Source organism: Larimichthys crocea, chromosome XXIV (assembly GCF_000972845.2).
Source record: "Larimichthys crocea isolate SSNF chromosome XXIV, L_crocea_2.0, whole genome shotgun sequence".
Lineage (NCBI taxonomy): Eukaryota > Metazoa > Chordata > Actinopteri > Sciaenidae > Larimichthys > Larimichthys crocea.
This window is the reverse complement of record NC_040034.1, coordinates 5,958,953-5,975,076: the sequence shown is the minus strand read 5'-3', so window position 1 is coordinate 5,975,076 and position 16,124 is coordinate 5,958,953. Positions and strand designations below refer to the sequence as shown.

At 42.3% G+C, this 16,124-nt stretch overlaps 1 protein-coding gene across 1 annotated transcript; it reads left to right on the top strand.

Moving 5' to 3' along the window:
- Positions 1 to 3,334: 3,334 nt before the first annotated feature.
- On the top strand, positions 3,335 to 14,310 carry LOC104926601 (amino-terminal enhancer of split-like). The gene is made up of 7 exons (XM_027274684.1): positions 3,335 to 3,748; positions 8,860 to 8,957; positions 9,361 to 9,424; positions 9,584 to 9,628; positions 9,723 to 9,785; positions 9,899 to 9,973; positions 10,883 to 14,310. Exons 1-7 carry the CDS (start codon positions 3,722 to 3,724, stop codon positions 11,120 to 11,122), a joined length of 612 nt encoding a protein of 203 aa, XP_027130485.1. The 5' UTR covers positions 3,335 to 3,721; the 3' UTR covers positions 11,123 to 14,310.
- Positions 14,311 to 16,124: the final 1,814 nt, after the last annotated feature.

The following is a 16,124-nucleotide window of genomic DNA, read 5'->3' as shown; positions in this document are numbered from 1 at the left end:
GTGGCTTCAGTAGAGCAAGCAGCCAGCAGGTGCCCAGAAATTAATTTAAAAACAGTTATAGCCACCCCCCCAAAAACAGAAAATCCTGTGCTGTGTGATATTAAATACTCTCCCAAGCTGCTGACTGTCAGCTGGTTTGTGCTGCATGGACATGCTCAGGATTTGTGAGGTGCTATAAAATAGTTTGCCTGATTACATAAATAAATAAATCACATTTTAGTGTTTGAAGATGCTCTAACAAAATGGAGTTTTCTTCTTTTGGGTAGTGCTGGAACATTTCTGACAGCTCTTGCCATGAAGACAAAAAATGTTTGCTGATGACCCTCCGGCTCCAACAAATGTCACCTGGGAGCCAAGAACAACACAAATTGCACCAGTTGTCACGGCGGATGTCTCCTTTTCTATAAAGCAGAATTCATGGAAGATGCTGTGGCAATACAGGATTGTGCCTTGTGGAGCCCGTTAGCCAGAGGCCTGTGTCCGGAAATGACAACTCATACTTACCTGGCAAGATCAAGGAGGAAGTTCACACAGAGTGACACTCTCCCATTGCGCTCCGGTTGTGCTGACCTCTCCGAATTACCCAAATTTAGCCATGGTGTTAATGACAGTCTGTTGTGAATGACAGTTGTTAAGGTCACCTCAGGGCGACCAGGCCGGTGCCGGCTCACCCTCCCGGGAATGGTGATGCAGGTGGCCGGTGTTGTGGAATTTTCCGACTCCTGATGGTGCATGCACTGCAAGCATTTCATTCTCTTGTGAATTTACGTTTTTTTGGTTTAAATACGATCACTGGAAACAATCTTACACTTTATTTTCTGTTTACTGCAAGACAAATGACTGTAACAAATAGGCTATATAGCTCAGTAAATCAGCATTTCGATGGTTTTATGATGGATTTAAAGTCTCCTCTTACACTATATTAAACAATTAAAGGTATTAGGCTACCAAAAACAACACCTCTCAGTCCATATAAAACTGCCGTCAGGCCGTAGGCTGGATATGGTTTTGTCATTTCTGCCATAGCAGCGTTTAACAAACTGCCTACGTGTGGGGAATTTTTTTTTTTTTATGGGTTTATGTATATTCTGTAAAGCCTGGTGTGGTTATTGTATATGCACTGGCTTTTGAAAACAAATTCCATGCGGGACAATAAAGATGGTCTGTCTCTTTATCTGTCTGTACAATAAGTAACACCAACCATTTTCACTCTGCTGGCATATTGTGACCTCTGCTACTTATGTATGATGTTATTTGTAACTAGTGTTAACGGAGGAGGGGAGTTTGCTCTTTTTATTTTATTTCTGTAGTGTATATTTCACAGTTTCTGCTGCTGTTACAAGTGAATTTCCCTATTGTGGGATAAATAAAGTATAATCTAATATAAAATAATTTATAATTCACCGGTATTGCACAGGCAATGTTCCTGACTTTTTTGTTTCATTCAGATAATTCAAACAGCTCTTATCATGGCTGCAACATAAATGCTTCCAGGTTTATTTTACTCAGTTTAGGAGCCTTAAAATAGACGAGAGCAGAGTTTCTTAAAATGTTTATGCTACGTACCACCTCAGAAAATATTTGTCTCTCCAAGTACCAAGATATTTCCTGTTTGGAGCCACAGTTGCAGTGTTTTACCATGTCATGTCACATTTTAACTAATCATGGATGTATGTGCGCACTATGTGAATAAATGTGTCAACGTATCAGGCTGATATTGAAACAAGATATTTCAAGAAATGAAAAATGTATTTTAAATTGCATTTGTGTCATCCCTCTAGTTTAATTTCAAAATGTTGTAGATCATTTGATATGTTTGATATTACTTTATTTCATTTTTTAAAAAATAATAATTTCAGAGATTACTCCAAGTACCACTACAAGAAAGTCAAGTACCATCAGTGGTACTCGTACCACACTTTGCGAACCAGTGGACTAGAGCAGTGGTCCCAATTACATCCATCTGTGCCTCTTGACACAGGTCAAGACGCTTGTCTCGGTCACGTGGGGGACCGTTGGGGACCGCTCAGGGGCGCCATATAGGGGGGGAAAGTTACTGACAGGGACCCCAAAAAATAGGTAAACACCAATATAAAATTAGGGTGCCCAATGTGATTTTTTTTTTGTCATGGGGCCCAAAATTCCTGGTGGCACCCCTGGGACCGCTGGACTAGAGCCCTGGCCCCCCTGTAGCCCCATTCCCCCGGAGGTCGCTGAAGAGTGGGGGTGACGTTCGGTTGTCTCCTTTTGGTTATTGAAAACTCAGTCGCCGCTTGCAGCAAATTCTGGACCATTGGCAATTGCATGTTGATCGCACCAAGGCAGTAGGCCAGCCGATGCGAGTGCCAATAATCGTTAGCCCCGCGTCCTCGCCGACTGCAGCTAAGGCCCCCCTCCGCAGGCACTCCGGCCCTGGCGTTGCAGCTCGGCCCCCCCTGCAGTCCGGACCCTGGTGCCTCCCCCCCTCCTTTAGTCCCAGGTCCCTGGACGCTGCACCTGCCGGCCCTGGGGGCCCCCCTCCTGTAGCTCCGCCCTGGCCGCTGCACTGGCCCTGGTGGGCCCCACTCCTGTAGCTCCGGCCCCCCTCGGCTGCGCTTCCGGCATTGGCGGTTGCAGCTCCCGCCCCCCCTGTAGCTCCGGCCCCTGGCCGCTGCAGCTTCCGGCCCTGGCGGCCCCCCCTCCCTGGTAGCTCCGGCCCTGCGCGCAGCTCCGGCCCTGGCGGGCCCCCCTCCTGAGCTCCAGCCCTGGCCGCTGCAAGCTTCCGGCCCTGGCGGTTGAAGCTCAGGCCCCCCCTGCGCTCCCGGCCCTGGTGCCCCCCCCCCTCTCCTGTAGTCCAGCCCTGGCCGCTGCCCCTCGGCCCTGGCGCCCCACCTCTCGTAGCTCCGCATTGGCGGGTTGCAGCGCCGGCCGCCCCCCCCTGTACCCCCGGCCCGGGCCTGCAGCCCAGCACTGGGCCCCCCCCTCCTCTGCCCCGGCCCCCCCTCCTGTAGCCCCGGCCCTCCCCTCCTGCAGCTCCGGCCCTGGCGGCCCCCCCTCCGGTAGCTCCGACCCCCCCCTCGATAGCCAGCCCCGGCCCCCCCCGCTGCTCCGGCCTGCAGGTCCGGCCTGGCGGCCCCCCCTCCTGTAGCCTCCGGCCCTCCCTCTATAGCCCCGGCCCCCCCTCCTGCAGGTCCGGCCCTGGCGGCCCCCCCTCCTGCAGCTCCGGCCCTCCCCTCCTGCAGCTCCGGCCCTGGCGGCCGCCTCCTCCCGCGTCAGTTCAGCTCTGCGTCACACGGGGCGCCCGCTCCTCCGCTGCTCGGTTTGTTTTCCGGGTGCTGCTCTTTTTCTCTTCAAAGCTGAGGAAAGTCGAAGGGGGCTCATGTGTCAACATCCAGGGTTTCCCCGGGGAGGTGTAACGTTAACGTTATTCCAACAAAAAAACAAAACAAAAAAAAACAACAACCCTGATGCTGCTTTGAAGACGGGTTTGTTTTTATTTCACTCTTAGTGTCCGTGTGTTTCCATCCCGCTCCTCCTCAGCAGCTTCTGCTCTCACCGCGGACACGATCCTCGGCTCTGACGTTAGCTAACGTTATTTTAAACGATGACAGAGTACAAAGTGCGAACAGCGTCTCCGAGCATTTAACAACAACAACACCTGAGGGGGGGGAACCTGTTCGCGTAGCCAGCTCGCCTGGTGAATCGGCTTCAGGACAAGGAAACACGGCTGAACTCTGCTGACATGATGTTTCCTCAATCCAGGCACTCGGTGAGTAGTTTGACTCCAACTGAGCCGAGCTAACGCTAAGCTAACAGCCAGCTGACACTAGCTCCTGTCTGCGGGCTGCTGTCAGCTCACAAAGCCTCCACACGGCTCACCTGACCCCCACAGCACACCTGTGTCCTTCACACCGAGAGAAAATATATAAAAAAACATATTAATATAATTAAATCTGAGCTACGACACGATATCTGGCTGCTAACAGCTAACTAGCTGCTGCTGCTGCTCCATAAACAGCTCAGAGGAAGTTTGTTGTTTCCTTAATTCTTTGTTTTTACTGTCAGCAAGACTCAAAGTGCTCAAACATGAGGGCACAAGAAGTTTGACTGAGACAAAGCAATCTGGTCACATGGTGGGAAATCTCCTAAAAGCTCCTAAAAGCTCCCAATGAAGCTGCAGGTACATAATTAGTTTATTATAAAAGTCTAAGATAGAAGATAGAAAATAGCTGCATTAAAAAGATCCAGTGTGTAAGATTAAGGGACATCTTATGGCCTAAAAATGAGCTAAAGTCTGTTTTTATTTACTGTAATTGTTCATTGTTTATATCTACAGAAGGAGAGAGTCTACAGCAGCCCAGTGATATAACCTAAAGGATGGACACTGGTGGTTTCCAACATACAGGATTTAGTGTAAACTCCTGAAAATGAACTTGATTCCAGCTCCTTATTAACTCTTTTTTTAGAGATGCGATAAATAACTGATCAATTGATGCAGCTATTTTGGCATTAAAGTTGTTCATCTTAGACTTTTATAATAAACTAATTATGTACCTGCAGCTTCATTTAGGAGCTTTTAGGAGATTTCACCACCATGTGACCAGATTGCTTTGTCAAAGTCAAACTTTCATTCACATTTAAGGAGCTGGAATCAAGTTAATTTTCCACATTTTTGCTTGAAAACTGACTTAAATGATTCTTCCAAAGAGTTCCTTAAATGTGAATATATGTGAGTTTGACTGTGACAAAGAAATCTGGTCACATGGTGGGAAAGCTCCTAAAAGCTCCTAAAAGCTCCTAAAAGCTCCTAAATGAAGCTGCAGGTACATAATTAGTTTATTATAAAAGCCTAAGATGAACAACTTTAATGCCAAAATAGCTACGTCCATTGATCAATTATTTATCGCATCTCTAAAAACGATTAAGAGTTAATAAGGAGCTGGAATCAAGTGTGCTTAGAATAAACCCAGTGTCCATCCTTTAGGTTATATCACTGGGCTACTGTAGATGGTGGACTCCTTCTCCTTCCTTCTTCTGTAGATATAAATAATGAACAATTACAGTAAATAAAAAACAGACTTTAGCTCATTTTTAGGTCATCATTTTAGGTTTTTAGGACCTTTTTAATGCAGCTATTTTGGCATTACAGTTGGTCATCTTAGACTTTTATAATAAACTAATTATGTACCTGCAGCTTCATTTAGGAGCTTTTAGGAGATTTCACCACCATGTGACCAGATTGCTTTGTCAAAGTCAAACTCGCATATATTCACATTTAAGGAGACAAAAAATTAGTCTCCAACTCTTTGGAAGAATCGAATATGTGCGAGTTTGACTTTGACAAAGCAAACTGGTCACATGGTGGTGAAATCTCCTAAAAGCTCCTAATAAAGCTGCAGGTACATAATTAGTTTATTATAAAAGTCTAAGGTGAACAACTTTAATGCCAAAATAGCTGCGTCCATTGATCAGTTATTTATCGCATCTCTAAAAAAAGAGTTAATAAGGAGCTGGAATCAAGTTCATTTTCAGGAGTTTACACAAAATCCTGGATGTTGGAAACCACCAGTGTCCATCCTTTAGGTTATATCACTGGGCTGCTGTGGACTCTCTCCTTCTGTAGATATAAACAATGAACAATTATAGCATAAAAACAGACTTTAGCTCATTTTGAGGCCATTAGATGTCCCTTAATCTTACACACTGGATCTTTTAATGCAGCTATTTTGGCATTAAAGTCTGTCATCTTAGACTTTTATAATAAACTAATTATGTCCACCGTGGATGGACACTGGTGTTTTTTCCAACCATCCAGGATTTTAAACTCCCACAAAAGCGTGTGAAAATATTACCCACACTTCAGTTTTCACAGATACTTCTGTACATGCACGCATAAGAAAACATAATACAGAACATCAGATGCAAATTGTTCTTCGTCTGCTCCTAAGGGACTAAGGGACAAACCAACTCCAGATAGGGCCTTTCGCATTTCTCGAGAGTTTCGCAGTCGCCGTAGTTTCTCATTCACACTCTTTTAAGTGGAGGCGAGGGATCTTCAAGTGCAGCCTCTCACCAGTAAATGTCACTAAACCATACACACACCAGTCCTCTTAAAGTTTAGTTACTGTCAACAAACAACAAGTGAAGAAAAGTCACTGTGCACATGTTAGGTCCTGCAATAATAGTGGATCATGTTGAAGTAGTTTAAGTAATAATGAGTGAATATTTGGCGAAAATGTAGAGAAACTGTATATTTTTTAATCAATTAATCTGCCGATTCATTTCCTAATTTATCAATGAACTAAAAAATGGTTAAATATACATGTTCTAGAAGACGTTGTCAAATATCTTGTTTTGTCTGATGAACAGATCAAAACACACACACACAAAAAACAACTTTCGATGCTTTAAAGCAAAGAACAGCACCGAAAAAAAGCTGGAACCAGAAAGTGTTTGTCATCTTTTTAAAGGACTTCTGCCTGTGGACTCATCGATTGATCAGTTATTTATTGCATCTCTTTAAAAACGATTAAGAGTTAATAGGGTGACAAAAAATGAAGTCTCCAACTCTTTGGAAGAATCGTTTAAGTCAGTTTTGTGGAAAATCAACTTGATTCCACCTCCTTAAATGTGAATATATGTTAGTTTTCTAAACTAAATATCTTTTAGATTGTTGGTGTAAATCTGCCAGTATATTATAGAAATTGATTTCACTGAGGTAATAAGCAGCAGATTAATCTATAATGTAAATAATCATCAGTTTCAGCCCCCTTCTTATGTTCAAAAAGACCAAGTCATGCCAGACAGACGACATGAAGCAACACGCACCCAGAGGAGGAAATAACTCTTATAAACCACAGAGAAGGAAGCGATGCACCAGCATTACACGAAATTCTCACAGACCATTAACCAAAGCGACGCAGACACGCCCTCTGCGGTGTCTGATGGTCATATAAGGTTACATGTCAAATATTTGTGTGGAAAAAAAACACACATGTATGTTCTTGTTGGTTAGTTTGAACATGTGACTGATGTTCCTCTTTCCGGAGTCAAGCCCGTATCGCAGATCTTCACAAAGAAACGAGACGAGGCGACAAGCAATACTGGACCAGCTGGTAGACTTTAGGTTACCTCATCTGATTTGAGATTTATTGATTCATTTATCAGTTATTTTTTATGATTGATTGATTCATCTTTAAGTCCAGAAAATGTCAGATAATAGTGCCACAATTCCCACTGCAGCCCAAGGTGTCTTGAAACCAACATGACCAACATCTAAAGATGTTGATTTAAAACGATGTATGATCTCTACGCATTCACATGCAGATATCTGTTCATAATCTGTAGGCGAGGGACCGAGACGAGCTCTGGTTTCTGTTGGTAGGTCGAGTAGTATTGAGAAATCATGTGTGAGCGAAAGACGTCAAACTCATTGGTCGAAATCCAACCTTGACGACCAACGGTGATCGATTTTTAAGTCTTAAAAGTCTTCGCCCAGATATCCGTCATCCATTTTCTGACATTTTGAGAAGCTCGAGAAGAATGTTTAATATTTTCTTTCTGATTAATTGATTGTCAAAAATGTTGAAGGTGGATTTTCTGCTGATCGACCAATTAATCAACTGATTGTTCCACCTCTACCTGTGACCACAAGCTATTTTTATTATCAACTATTATTATTATTGTTTTAGCATCTGAAACTGTTGAAATAAATCAATATAAAACCGTATAATACTATGAAAGTACTACTAAAATTCAAATTTAAATAACTGTAATATTTACAGTCCCTTATGTCTTTCCTGTGCTATATTTTCTTTCAATGTAAGGCTGTCATGTTCAAGCGCCTCACACACGTCACCCCGATTTGTTATGAATTCATTTATGATGGGAAAATGGTGAATGGCACTAAAATGAAAGCTTCTCAAACACTGCAAACGGGAACTATACACCGTCAGCAAAACATCTTTAGAATCTGTGTCTGGCTCGCAGTTTACGCTGCAAAATAGTGACGCGAAGAAGAAAAAGAGCGAGAGGGTCGGGAGACGTAAACGGTGAATGAGGGTGAGCGAGCGCCGGCCTCGATTAAGCCGTGTAATCGGTGAAATAAAAAGTTATCTCCGGATTGTTTCACACCGATTACGCTCAACAGAAATAGACCCACGCCAGGACATGCGGGCGATGGTGAACCCAGCATCTCCAGTCATAGTTAGTTCAGCGCTATATTACATATATTACAGCAGTGCGTTGTGGAGGTCCGACCTCTGCGTTACCGGGAGACTCCGTCCTCTCAGCTCAGTCTCGTAATCTCACTGGAAACCTCTTGCCCCTGTGCCACTTATTTAGAGAGTAATGAGGTTTAGGGCATTAGATGAATCCTGGATTACCGCTTTGGACTGACGGTATAAGTGTAGTCTATACACACGCAGACTTCTAATGCAGCCTCTAAATACCTCTCACATATGGTCAGCACAGGCACGCTTTAATCTCCTATAAACACACTTCTTCAATCACGACCACGCTCTGCGGCCTTCAGGGGACGGCCCGGTGGTTTACCGAGGACAGATGTTGCGCATCCATTTGTCGGCATGTTAAACACACCGTCTGCTTCCCCCTTTTAAACTGACCGTCACTTTAGCGCTCCTCTCAAAGGGGTTAATCTCAGAGGTCAGTCTGATGTCTCTAAACAAACCCATGAGAGACGGACGTGTTTCAGGAACAGCACACCGACATGTTTACGGCTGGAAAGGTTGGCTTGTTTTTACAGGACCGGTCGGGCAGTGGTTAGGCCAACGTCGTGCAGCCAGACTGGTTTCATTTCTTATGCGGATCGGCTCTGTGTGAATATATATTTTAAATGGATCATGCTGTTGTGTTTCCCAGGCGTCCTCTCAGTCCGGTCAACCTCTCAAATTCACCACTTCTGACTCCTGTGACCGCATCAAGGATGAGTTCCAGTTCCTCCAAGCACAGTACCACAGGTATGCAACCAACAACATCTGAGACATTGCCACAGAGTTTATTGTTATGACAGGAACGATTGGTGTTCTAGCTCTGTTTAAGGCGGCCTTTCTGCCTGTTGATACAGCTCGTATTGAGCTCAACTTTGGTCATTTTCCTGGAGTGTGACGCTTAATACGACGTATACAGGTCTGCAGTTGTGCTGATATGAGTAAGAAACTGTTGGTAAAGTGTATAAATGCTTTTCTAACCCAACAAATACAAATTATTTGGGAGGATCAATGCCACTGTCATGTGTTTTATATTCTGAACATGAAGCCAGAGCCAGCAGACGATCATCTTCCTTGACAGAACAGATACATGTTGATACATGTTTCCCCCTCAAAACTGACCTCGTTTAATATTTCTGTTCTCTCTCTGCAGTTTGAAGTTGGAGTGTGATAAACTGGCCTCTGAGAAGTCAGAGATGCAGCGTCACTATATCATGGTGAGTGTGATGTGGCTGTACTCATCTTATCTCCTGTAACATACCAAGTATTTTTAGCGTCGCAATGTAAGCACAGAAATTCAAGCGAGTGATCACAGATTTGCGAGCGAAGCTTCGGTTTATTAAAAAGTTTGTCTTTCCTCACTCTTTGTCTTACAGTACTATGAAATGTCCTACGGGCTGAACATTGAAATGCACAAACAGGTAACCGCTCTCTTTTTGATAATGAATCCTTCTTTTAGTCGCCCTCGTCTGCTGGTTTTGCCGGTACGAACTGGTTTGTTTCTTCTTCTTTCAGGCTGAAATCGTGAAGAGACTGAATGGGATCTGTGCTCAGGTGCTGCCATACCTGTCACAAGAGGTAAAGACACACACACACACACACACGGCAGAAAGTCTGGGAAACTAATCAAACCAATTTTTATATATTCTGTTTATCGTTTTCACTCATTTGTCGACCACGCGCTGTTTCAGCATCAACAGCAAGTCATGGGCGCCATCGAGAGAGCCAAGCAAGTCACGCCCCCTGAAATGAACTCCATCATACGGGTGAGCTCCGTAGATGATTCAGTGCTTTTTCTTACTGCAAGTGTGTTCATGTATAAACCAGTTATTGTCATCTTGTAGCCAAAAGGAGTGGCTCTGTTTTTAATCTTTTTTAAAAATGTCTGAAAGTTTTCTAACAACTTATCAGGTCACAACAGAGATGCACTGTTTTAATTAGATAAGGTAATTTTGTTTAATAAGTTTGTTTCCTGATATAACAACGGAATAATTTGGTCACATAAGAAAAATAAGAAAATGTATGCGTATTGTCTTTACATTACGTTAACAGTTAGTTCACCAGCCAACCTATAATAATATATGATAATAATATTAATGGTTCGATTTTTACTCTTTCTGGTGTTTTAATTGACATATTTGTCAGTATAGTTTCACATTTTCATTTCTCACTCTTCTCTCTGAAGCTCGAGCACGAACAGGGTGTTGTGTGTTTCTTTGTGTCTCATTAATATTAACGAGCCTCTCTTCGGATCGATTGAAACTTTTATTTCAAACCTCTAAAATAAAAAGAAAACACACGCAAACTCAATTATTGAATTCTCTTAAGCCGGACAAATTAAATCTTATTTATGATACAAAAAGAATTATAAATTTATACTCTGACGAGCGGGACAGGCCGACCACTGAATACAGGCTCTGTGCATTTCTCCATGAACTGATGCATACACAGTATTAATATTATATTAAATCTAAATGTCTTTTCTAATCATTAAAAACATGGAAATTTCCCTTCTTATAATGTGGGACCTTTAACGTTGGTGAAAAACATCACACATAGGATTATACTACGTCGTCAGGTACTAATTAAAACATGCAACACAAGCACTACTAGAATTATAATGCAAAGCCGGAGCTCTGACTCTGACTCTTTGTACCTTGTGTGTGTGTTTTCAGCAACAGCTCCAGGTCCAACACCTGTCCCAGCTCCAGGGCCTGGCCCTGCCCGTGACCCCGCTGCCTCTGGGCCTCACCCCTCCCACCCTGCCCGCCGTCTCATCCAGCTCCGGCCTGCTCTCCCTCTCTTCCATCCTGGCCAACTACTCCCACGGACAGGCCCAGGCGGTGAAGGAGGACAAGGCCCGGGAGGCGGCAGAGAGGGCGCCCCGAGGAGAGGACGGGGACAAGTCAGACTAGCGCAGACACAACAACAAGAAGGTTCGGGGCGAAGATAGGGGAGGGGTTTGTGAAGTGAAGTGTCGGGAAGGGGGGGTAGAAAAAAATAAAAAGGAAAAAAAAACAAAGAAAGGTGTAACTGTAAATGGAGATTGATGTAAGTCTGGCTGCCTGTCTGCTGAGTGTTGATGTAGAAGAGTGACTGCAGGGACGATGACGAGCAGAGAGGACGGAGGCGATGTGCAGAGAACGAAACTGCTGAATGGCTGCGAGTGAGAGTTAAATGTTCTTATTATTTAGTGGTGATAGACTCAGTTCAGGCTTCTAGACTTTGAATAGATGCTTCTTCTTCTTTTTTTTTTTAAGCGTAAGCCGCTGTTGTTAGGCTTAACCAAGATAAATGTTTTCCCATCCGAGAGTGAGAGCTGGTGAGAGGATGAGCGCCCTGACATGGATCAGCCTCTCACAGGTTTATATTTCTTACTTTTTTTTTTTTGTTATCAGATCTGTTTTCTGTGTCTGTGTTTTTGTTTTGTTCACGTCCTCTTTAGATCGTTTCTTGCTGGCCGCCCCTTGTCTGCCAGTCCCCTCCGTTTATAACTTCACAAAAGCTCCGACTGGAGCTGTGTGCACTCATTCATTCATGAAGTTGGAGCCAAATTAAATCATAGTCATAAGTCTTTTTTTTTTCTTTTTCTTTTTTTTAAGGGACATTTCATTTGTCAGGTGCATTCAAACCTAAATCACATGACCTTTTCGCCATTTATTTTCATACGACCAACCACTGGATGCGTTACCTTTAGCTGTGTACCTCAATCCCCGATAAATGGGATTTAAAAAAAAACAACAAAAAAAAACATATAGGTTGTACAAATGGTAGTATACCCGTCTTAATGGGTTCATTTGTGTTTCATAGGTCTAGCTGCTGCTGCTGCCGCCGCTGCTGCTACGCGCGCTCCATGGCACGGACCATGACTCGTCTTTTAACCGACTTAAAAGAATTTAAGCTCTGGAAAAAGAAAAACAAACAAACTTTATTTTGACATGTTGTTTTTGTGAAATTGAAGACAGGCTAATTAGACATTCAAAAATGCGTCTGCGTGTGCTCGAGTGAATGTGAAAGAAGAAAACGCGTTTAGTTTAACTTTTTTTGTCTTAAAGCACCTTTTTTTTTTTCATCCCCCGTCCCTTCCTCGTACCGGTCCACTCTTTAACCGACCAAGACAAACTTGAACAGGATCTAAACTTCAGAACCAGACGGTCGTAAAAAGAAAAAGACGTACATGTACTGTATTTCTGTAAGTTGGCACACTTCAGTTTATGCTGAGACTGTATCAAGCGACCTGTCTTTCCCCCGCCTTGTTCAACTTGTGTGTGTGATTGTCAGGGAAAAATATTCCCCACCTTTTTTTTAAATTTTCACATTGTTTTAATGAAGAATGTGTCCGGGGTGAGTTGTTAAAGCTCTGTAAGCGACATCAAACAAACGTTCCCTCAGAAAACAACAGACTTGAAGACGATTTTCACAGTCAGAGGTTGTGCTAGTGACCAAATTATTCTTCTAAACTTTAATTATTGAAATAAAGGTCTGGAACCAAACTAGTGCCAACACATGACATGTGCAGTATGGATTTGAAATCAGAAGCGCTTCTCGGTTCTTCTTCCCCCTCACACTTTTCAGACGTCATAAATGTAGAAGCCACATATGAGAACTTCTATAACATAATGAAACCAACAATCTGACGTTCATGCCTATTTAATGCCACAGTTGGACAGGCATGTGGAAGTGAGAAGGTTTTGTCTGGCTCAATTCTTCACCCGACCGTTTTAATCACTTCTTACGTGGACAAACGGCGCTTGCAGCTCAGCCAGCAAACAACATCTGCAACTTTATGTGGTGGTCAGATTCACACCTCGTTTTAAAGTGCGTCCGCTCAAAAGCAGCTCTAAACACTCCTCATGCCTCCTGACATAGTTGTTTTTTTCACAACCTGGCTCTTAGGCTAAGCAGGTTTTTAACACGAGGCGTGTTCACACTGGAAAAGTGATCGAACAGTGATAAAATCAGCCAGTATGCAGACTGAAAAAACCCTGATTGGAGTGCGTTAGTGACGGACTATGTCGTCTCACCACGCTGTGCACAGAACAAAACTCACACTGATTATAAATGGTGGCGACAAATCTTCAGTAAAACATTCATACTGCATGCACAATTACATTAGGGGTGTAGTGTATGGTTAAGGAATAGAAATGTTCATGTCTGAGGCAGCAGAGGGCAGCAGTGCTCTCTCACCGTGAAGTTACCTTCACCAAAACGTTCCTAAAGAGATCCAGGTCAGCCTGCCGCGCTGTCCCGCAGACTGTGGGCCAAACATCTGTAATGCTGGCTGTAACCTGAGCGCTTACCAGAGCTTCTCCAACCCACCTGTTTTTAAACGTCTGACCACGTCCGAGATCAGAGCTTAAAACTTTTTTTTTTTTCCTCTGTATTTTAATTTGAAAAGCACTTAAGTTGTGGCTCAGTGCTCCTTTTTTTTCTTTCTTTCTGTTGTTGTTTTTCTTCTTCCTGTCTGTGCTAGTGTTTAGGGAGCTGAAGATTTTCCCTCCCTGGAGATTTGACCTCAATGTACGGAGTCTGTGCACTCTTTACGCTGACGTCAGTCTCAGTAGAGAACCTCTTTTGGCAAAACTCAGACATATGAATGGTATGTGTGTTTGTTTTTTGCTGTGAAGGGCCAATTTGTATACATATGAATATATCAATATACATATTTTTTAAAGCATTTTTGTATGTTTCAAAGCTGCTTTTTAACGTGTGTGTATCATGGAAGATTTGGTGTTGTATGTGTGCATTACAAAGCCTACAGTTAAGAGAGGCACAATGTTGTATACCATGTCGTTTTTTGTTTTGTTTTTTTTCCTGTTTTTTCTCCCATTCTCTCAGTAGGCAGTAACACTTAACATTGTTTTCTAGGTTTGTAAATGTTTTATCTTTTTTTTTTTTTTTTTTCAAACAAAAAAAAAAAACAGTTTAATGTGTTAATGAACACAGTCTCATTTTAAGATACCTGGGGCAAAACAAAAAAAACAAAAAAAACAGAAGAAAGATGTAAACAACCAACTGTGTATTCTAATGAGAATGAATCAACCTTTTAGCAGTAAGGAAGCTTCTCTGGTGCCTTACAAATAAAAGACGTGATTGAGAGTGAGTCATTTGTCTTTGGTAACTGAAACGATCTGAAGGACAAAAACAAGCGACATTTAAATTGTATCAAACACTCAGTGAAGCTCAGATGTAGCTTCTGTGAGCCTGATTATAAAAAAAACAAACAAAGTTGAACTCCTCTGCAGCTTGATAAAATAATTTTATGGTATGAGGTTCGGTTGACACGTGTTTTGAGGGATGACTATCATTATAGGGATGTGCATGAGTCACGGCGTCTTTAAAGAACAAAGCATTCAAAAAATTCCTTTTGGGTTAGTAACATCTCTCTGAATGAGTCAGGCTTAAGTTGTGCTTGTAAAGGGTCTTTGCATAACATTTGAGTGTTTTACGATTATCTACGTAAGTGATAAAGTAAAGGACAGAGTCTGGTCAGCTGATTTAGATACATTACATATATATAAATACAAAACTAGATGTCACACTGAACGGGCGCTACAGCTGTCCAGACTCATTTTTCTTAGCTTGCTTTACCTAGTTTACTTAGATTATTGTAAAAATACACTTCAAACTGGACGGAAATGATAAAACTCACCAAAATCATCTTTCCAGCAATCACCAGCACTTTGTTTTGTTGAAATAAATCCTTGATTCACAGAGTTAGATGTGAAAATATTCCTAAAATAAGATACAGTGGCCCTTTTAAAGTATGTCCACTTGTGCTTGTTTTTGTCACCAACATGCTCTGAAGTGTCTGACAGCATTTATAGAAAGGATCCCTGCAAACAGAAATCACATTATATATTGCTAATGCTCGTTACCAGACAAGCATAGACGAAAATTTTACCTCACACATAATGGTAACTTTCAAAATGGACAGAAATAAAATAACTTTATTCCAAACAATCGTTAACTTTGGTTTGGTTGAAATAAATCATCAATTTAGAATTAGATGTGAAAAGATTCAATAAACGGATGCAATGTCCACTATAAGCGCTTGTTTTTGTCACCGACATCTTGTTACATTTTTTTATATCAATGGATCAAATGATATTCTGTAATGTGAAAGGTGTCACTCATAGGGACGGACACACAGAGTCACTCGGTGTGTTTTAGTGTCTTTCAGCTCATTGTTTTGGTGAACCGTGGAACATGAGGATGTCACAATAGCAGAATTTTAATCTACAATACTTTGCTAACATTAAAAATAATAAATACACCTTTCAATACCCTGGGAAAAAATTATGTACCCTATTGCAACCAGCACGGTTCCATAGTATCACACTGGTATTGTTCTTATTGTAGATACTATTGAATGTGCAATTAAAAGGAGACTATTGTTTTAAATATGTGATATCGAAAATGTATATTGGAGGAACACAACTACAAATTAATGCTAACGTGGCTCTATGCTAGATAAAAACAACACTGTTTGTTAATCACTCTAACATTTCTGTACTTGTTACCGACTTGCAAACACAAGCAAGTTGCGTGGAGTAAGTTTTCAGTCGACGTGAGGGCCACAAATGAAGGTGTTGGATCGGGAAAATCAAAACGAATCGGGCTACGTGTTTGGGTGAATTGACCCTTTAAAAAGCGAAACTTGACGTGGTTTTTGTAATGTGAGGATCAGACCTATGACGAGAGAAGAAAACATTCACAGCACATTTTGTAAACCACCTCTTACATGGCCTGACAGCACCATTCCTTTGGCACTGAGGAATCCCGTAACCGTCAGCATCAGGTCTAGACATGAACGCTGCATCGCTGTGTTTTCAACAAAGGGCGCCGCAGTGAAAGGGCTCAATGAAAACATCAACAACAAAAAAACACTAAAATATTCCCACAACAACAACAAAA